This window comes from Engraulis encrasicolus, chromosome 12 (genome assembly GCF_034702125.1).
Source record: "Engraulis encrasicolus isolate BLACKSEA-1 chromosome 12, IST_EnEncr_1.0, whole genome shotgun sequence".
Taxonomy (NCBI): Eukaryota; Metazoa; Chordata; class Actinopteri; order Clupeiformes; family Engraulidae; genus Engraulis; species Engraulis encrasicolus.
The window spans coordinates 22,702,276-22,709,775 of NC_085868.1; the positions used below are offsets into that span (position 1 = coordinate 22,702,276).

At 44.1% G+C, this 7,500-nt stretch overlaps 1 protein-coding gene across 1 annotated transcript in view; it reads left to right on the forward strand.

Moving 5' to 3' along the window:
* agap1 (ArfGAP with GTPase domain, ankyrin repeat and PH domain 1) overlaps window positions 1–3,585 on the forward strand; it is a 157,557-nt gene extending 153,972 nt beyond the window's left edge. The window contains exon 18 of the mRNA XM_063211770.1: window positions 1,072–3,585. Within this exon, the coding sequence (XP_063067840.1) occupies window positions 1,072–1,284 (213 nt within the window). The 3' untranslated portion in view covers window positions 1,285–3,585. The remainder of the gene's footprint in view (window positions 1–1,071) is intronic.
* Window positions 3,586–7,500: the final 3,915 nt, after the last annotated feature.

Below are 7,500 nucleotides of genomic sequence, written 5' to 3' on the forward strand. Positions count from 1 at the left end.
ATGTAAATTTTAAAAATATTTGTATTTTTAACATGCCTAATTCAACAACTTCCCCTCTCCCTCATCTCTCCCCATCCTCGGCTGTGCCACCATCCTCCTCCCCCACTACTAATAATTGTATTATTATTATTATCATTTTACCTTGTGTTTTATCTTACAGTTTTCCTCAATTGGTTTTGTACATTTCTCACAACAGAATAATGATTCTCAAAATTGTTTGTTCAATTGTGACTTCCTGGTGTTACCTGTGCACATGGTCAAATCAGTTTCTCATTGTTTTCGGCATATAGCAAATGCTCTCGTCCACCATGCCATGGCTGTGTACAATTCTCAGTGATTTCGTACATTATCAATTGCTTTTGTCATATCACTCAAAAAGCTTCGTCACTGAATGCATGAAACTATCTCAATCTTATCTGATCAATGTAATATAAAACTGAATTTACAACATTTCCACTCCAATCTAAACAACATTTCGCTTCAGAAAAGATTCTCAAGAGTGTACTATTCAATTGACAACATGAGAAATTGATTTGACTAGCTTGTCCATACACTATGACACAATGACTAACCATTCTGCTGGCGCTGATACGTTCATTGACACAAAAAACTTGGTTTTGAAAGACAAATAAGGGTTTTGAGCAAGAGACTCGGTTTTGCAGGTTATCCACCATGTTTTGCCATTTGTTGAAGCTGTTTTGAGAATGAATATTATGTTTTGCAAATTGTGAGAGAGATTCGAGAAATGTACAAAACCAATTTAGAAATACTGTAATGTTTTAAATGTTCTTTGACTCTAATGTATTTCCTTCTTTCTTCCCTGTTTCCTTTCTTTTTGCATTTGTTAATTTTGTGAAGCACATTGAGTTGTTCCTGTGCATGAAATGCGCTATACAAATAAACTTGCCTTGCCTTGCCTTACAGTACGGTGTGGACGTGATGGCGCGTTTTGATGTACATTTTTTAAATATATATGTATTTTAAACATGCCTAATTCAACATTTTCCCATCTCTCCCCCATCTCTCCCCATCCTCGGCTGTGCCACCATCCTCCCCCCCCCACTCCTACAGTACGGTGTGGACGTGATGGCGCGCGACGCCCACGGCAACACGGCGCTGGCGTACGCACGGCAGGCCGGCAGCCAGGAGTGCGTGGACACGCTGCTTCAGCACGGCTGCCCGGACGAGCGCTACCCGCTCATGGCCACGCCCAACCTCTCGCGCCGCAACAACAACCGCAACAACAGCTGCAGCAGCACCGGCAGCGCCACCGCCATCATCTGATCTGATCCGCTCTAGTCTCGTCCAATCAAGTCGGGTCGGGACCCTTTGCCACTACTCAAACCCACCAATCACACACCACACCACAGCAACAGCTGCAGCAGCTGCACCGTCATCTGATACGATCTGATCCCATTTCAACCAAACAATCGTGAACCAATCGCGTACCAACCAACCAATCGCGTACATTTGCCACTACTCGATCCACCAATCACGTACCTTACCTTGTCCCCAAATGATCTCGTCCCGCCCCATCTTTCCCCCGCTGTCTACCAATGAGGTGGACTTGCCTATCCACATTTTATCAATCAGGTGGGACCTGCCTCCGACTATCCACCAATCAGGTGAACCTGCCTACCCCCCTACTGACCAATCACGACACCCACCCACCCAACCAACCAGCCAGCCAGCCAACCAACAACCCGCCTGCCTTCTTGCCACTCTCCTGCCATGACCACCACTACTACAACTTATTACTACGACTCCCTTCAAAGCTGCCAGCTACACACAGACACCGCATGTACAGAGTAACACAAGATGAGACGCACGTCTCGTCACGTCACGTCACACCAAACACTCGACTGAAAGAAGACGAGGACATCGACACACTTAATCGCATATAACGGCCATGACGAACACTATCACAAGAACCACTACAGTAGTAAACGTCTTGCACTTGAGACACTAACCTCTCTATTCCACACCACCACCACCGACTAACACTATAAACTTTAGCATGAAGCTCTGCAGGAGCTTTGGCAAGCGTAAATAGATGCGGCAACGACGACAACTACAGCAACAACCCAGATCTGTACCCTCGTATCACTCATAAGTCTTACGGGAGCGACACCCCACCCCCACCCCCTGTTGACCTTTGACCCCTAGACCACCATCTGAACCCCGAAACCCCACGAGCACGAGGCAGCACGCAATGACTCCTGGCATGCAAGAGGAAGCAGCTACAGTACGTACTGACCTGAGATGGCTTTAGCTCTAGTGAGGAGGGGGTGCCAAAGCCAGGCTGTTCCCTCTATTGCCATACCTTCTACCACCCTGTCCTATGCTGTCTCTTTCTTTCTCCTCACCCTTCTCTCTCTCGCTCTCTCGCTCTCTCTCTCTCTCGCTCGCTCTCTCTCCATCTGCCAGCATTGGTGGTGTGGTGGACCCTGATGCCGATCTCCTCAACCTCTTCTCAGTGATAGCTCCTTTGATTTCTGATGGATCCTGAATGACTGTGTCAAAGACGCAAGCAAGCCCCCCTGAATGAACGATGGAAGAAAAAATGGTGGTGACTGTTGTATGTTTTTGTTTCAAGATGGACACAGTAGGTTGTTAGAAGAATGATTATGATAGTGAAGGGTGTTATTTTTTTTTTATGACTCTGGGGTCCTTTGGAGAACGTATCTGATGGGGGTTGTCCTCCTACCCACGAACACACACACACACACACACGCGCAACACACATCTATATATACACTATTTTTGTGGGAATGCACATGAAGACAGCACTAAGTCAGAAAAACCCTCTTTTGTTTACTTTTTCTTCCTTCACTACTCAACTTGGTCCATTTGCGCCCAGGGTGCCCAGATTTCGCTTTAAGATCTTATCCTGTTTTTTTGTTTGTTTGTTTGTTTGGGTTTTTTTCTCTTTCTTTATTTAAAAAAAAAATGTGAAGAAAATATCTTGATGTAAAGAAATTTTAGGGAAAACGGAGGGAGGGGAATCCAACATTTTGGTAGACATTTGATGTCATATAGCATGGGATTTAGACACATTTAGTATTTTGTTTTGTTTTTTGTTTTTTTTTGTTTTTTTAAATGAAATCATCGCGAGTACTAGTGTGTATATCTCCCGTAGTGCATTGCTGGACCAATGGATCAGTACTAGAGAGACATGACGTGCGAGTTGTTTATTTTGTTGCCATGTGTAGACTTGTGTATAGCCCCTTAATCTTTGGTGACCACTTCAGGAAGTGCTCAAGCCCTCCAAACGACCCCGCCACCCTCAATCCCTCGTTGCTACGATACGAGGAACGGTGTCCCTCTTCTTCCACAACCCCACCCCCAATCCCCTAAACTACAGTCAAAAGGGAACTCTTGCATTTGTCGATGTTTTACTATTGAGCTGCCTGCACTGGCTTTATGTTTGTTTTTCTATTTTTTGTTTTTTTGTTTGTTTTAAATCATGATGCGGGGACTTGTTTGTGAGCTATAACACTATCGTAGCCATTAGCATTTCTGAACGGACGGCTAACACGGAGGAGACAAGGTAGCAACTTCAGAGGAGGAGATCTCACACACACACACACACACACACACACACACAGCCTGCACATTAAACTCCCATTCGACATGACTGGCTAGAGGACGGGCGGGAAGGCGGGAGGCGAGTATCGGCAAAACTGCGGGGAATTGTTGCATTATCTGGCTCGCGACTCAATCAATACGAGATCCCGCTCAGGCATATGTGCACCCTCAGCAGCCCAACGCCGTGCTTTATGGGAGAATCATAACCGTGGGGGGAGGGGTGGGGGAGGAGTGTAGATGGGGATGGAGGGGGGAGCATAGAGGAATCAGTGTGGTATGGAGTGGTTTGATGTACTTGCCTCCTCCTGATATGGCCAATGGAACAACAGCAACGGCCACTTCATCTAAACTACAGTACATTCACTACACTACATAGTACACTATGCACTTACTATAGTACACACAGTCACTACAGTACATACACTAAAATAATGCCACCTCGCTTGAGGACATCCTGCACCTTTGCCACCTCCTCTAAACTGTGCAAGCAGAGGTGGAACTAGTGTGTGTGTGTGTGTGTGTGATTGTGATTGGTCTCGTAAGTGGTGGAGAGAGACCATTCACTCACATGCTCACTTTATTGTTCTCTCTTCCCTCCAATGTTGTGCGCGTTTGCCACTTGTGAGAAAAGAAAGATTTCTTTAGGGTTTTTTTTTTTTTTGAAGAGGATTAAAACTCAAAGATATTGCAAGTAGCTGCTGTCTCCTCTGGTTTATATGCAGCCGACAAAAGTTACCAAGAAGGGCTTCTCTGGGTCTGGGGTTTTTTTTGTACATATGGTTTTTATTTTTATTTTGTTTCCCTTCCCTTCTCATTGTGCTTTTCTGCCAGTTGTTGTGAATGTTTTTATTGTGCTGATGTAATTTATGAGAAAATAATGTTTCTCTTTTAGCTGAGGTTTGTTGTTGCTTTTTTTCCCTTTTGTTTGTTCATCTTTGTTTTTGTTGGTGCCAAGTTGTAAGAAGTTGTGAGGTGCTTGTGTGTCGTGACTGAGGAGAACTTAATGTATGTGTGCGGGTGTGTGTGTGTGTGTGAACGTGTGCCTGTGTATGTGTGTGTGTGTGTGTGTGTGCGTATGTCTGTGTGTGTGTGTGTTTGCAGGGCTGTTTGGGTCATAGGATGCTCCTTGCCTCTCCAGGTGCACATGCATCATTCCCTCACGCCCGTCTTTCTAAATTTTAAAAACAAAAGAAAAAGAAAAAAAAAATGAAAATGGGGAGGTCCATCCCCCATATCCCCCTCCCTCAATATGTATCCTTGTCCGTCTCTACGTCGGTCGGTCGGTCGGCCTATCTTTCTGTGTGTGTGTGTGCGTGCGCGTGCGCGTGCGTGCGTGCGTGTGTGTGTTTGTCTCAGTGCTAATTGCCTTTTCAAGTAGAAACGCTATGAAATCCACGCCTGCTTATACACACCCTCCCCACTGTCTCCTCTCCCCCCACAATCCCCTCTCTGTCTCCCAGTCTGTGGCCCTCCCTCCGGAGTCTGATACGTAGGATGAATTCAGGTAAATTGGGCCACTTTTTTGCATACAAGTGAATGGAAAAAAGTGGCCCAATTTACCTGAATTCACCCTACAGTACATGTATATCCACTATGCTACATAGCACTATGCTATCCTTACCCTGTCCTGTCCAGTCCTGTCCAGTCCAGTCCTGTCCTGTTCTGTGTGTGCTGTAGTGACTGAGGAGAGAGAACTCTCTTTGACCTGTAAAAAAAAGCAATACAATTCAAAAAGCAAAACCAAGCCTCGTGAAGCCAGGTTAGTACTGAAGTAATAATATCACGGATGGCACTGAAGCATTCGTCCATAGTGTAATGTAGTCCTAGCCATCACCACGTAATATCTCTCGCTCTCTCTCGCTCTCTCTCGCTCTCTCTCTCTCTCTCTCGCTCGCTCCATTCTGTGTGGGCCAAAGATGCCAATGCCACCTCATGCATCTCCTATTTATCTAGCTATCGTATGTGTAGAGTTCCGTAAGACTATAGTTTCATCCTTTCCTCTCTGTTTCTCCTCCTCCTCCTTCCCCTATTACGGTAATCCTTCTCCTCTTTCCAGGTTCATATAGCTGCAGCTGTTCACCTCTCTCTTTCCCACCCTTACCTCTTCAGTTTCCTAGTAGTTTTCTGCCTCCCAAAGGAGTGTGTAAGATGCACAGTCGCTGAACTCTGTCTCCTTTCTCAACTGTAGTAGTTTAGATACACCGCGCTCTTCCGTGTGGTGCGTCTCCAGTTGAATAACTTGGAAGGTGAGAAAGTGGATCGCACTCGGGTTCTTCTTTTCTTCCTTTTATTTTTTTATTATTTACATAGCAGCAGAAGTGTAGACAAACGTTTCGGCTGTTGCCCAGGAGACACTGACGAAGGCAACAGCCGAAACGTTTGTCTTCACTTCTGCTGCTATGTAAATAATAAAAAATAAAAAGAAGAACCCGAGTGCGATCCACTTTCTCACCTTCCTTTCTCAACTGGAAAAGTGAGACAACTCTGTCCATAATGTGCCAGTTGTATTGGAGCTAAATTGTCACTGTCTGTTGTTGAAGCACAGACACTTTTGAGGGTACCACAGTAGTCCACCGATTCTCCTCCTCCCCCCTCCTCTCTCTCCTTCCTTCTCTCTCAGCCTTATTAGTTTTTCCTCCTCGACTGCTGCAGTCTTTGCAGCTGTGTAACCCTCCCTCCCCGTAGTTTATTTTTGGGGAGGTACATGTGCTTAGAGGCACCACTGACAGGACAAAATAGTCAAACGTGGATTTTTCTTTGAAGAAAAAAAAGACACCTAGAGTGTAAGTGTTTGTGTCAGGGAACATCATGATTAGCATTTTTGCGTTTTTTCTTCTTCTTGCATGTCCATTCCAAATACGGTCACGACCAACCAACACCCCCACCCCTGCCCTGAGACTCTGCTTCTGCCACCTGTACATAGGTGTACAAAGTAATAAACACCGTAGCATCAGTGTTTATGTTCACTTTTTAATGTGTTTTTGTTACCTCAGTTGGATATTTTTTTTGGTTCGTTTGTTTATTTGTTTCGTTCCAGCTTGTCAGTATCCATTTTGTATATCCGAAAAGACAAAAAAAGTCATCATCACCCGACAAGTTATTTATGAACATATTATCCAAACAGCAAGGATATGTGATGGCCCTTCCTGTTTTCTTTTTGTATGGTATTTAGTCCATCCATGCTGCGCGTCAACGCAGTTATTCTTATTACTGTTGCTGTTGTGTTTCTAATTATGATTGTTATTATTATATTAAGTTTGTGTCAGCTGTACAGTCCCTAATACAGAGTCTTATACTGTAATGTGTCTCCTTTCAATAAAGAAAAGAATTCTTAATATAACCTTTTGATGTATTGTCATTTGTTTCATTTTGTCCATAATGGAATAGTGAGAAACCGTTGCATTACATATACAACCCTTCCGCATACAGTATGTTTTAAACTTACACTCATCATCAATTTTACTGACAGACCTATATACATTGTAATAAATGCTTACAATCATGTATGTTGGCTTATACTGTAGTTATTATGAGCTCCAAAATAAGGAAAGTAATAGTGAATGCATAAACTAAAATATATTGCACGTCTGGCTTGAGTTATTGTGAAGTGACTGTTTAGAGGTGGCCTCTAAAGTTGCTACGGATGTTTCGAGGTGGCCTCTAAAGTTGCTATGACTGTTTCGAGGTGGCCTCTCAAGTTGCTACGACTGTTTCGAGGTGGCCTCTTAAGTTGCTACGGATGTAAGAAATATCTCACTAGCCGTCAATACTGTAATGTAATACAAGTTTTTACAGTGTACATTAGATGCAAGTTAGTGAAACTGTTTAGACATGTTTTAAACTTGAGATATCAGTTAAACCACATCATGTTCCATAAGTCTTTCCTGACATACCACCCGCCGATTTACCCAG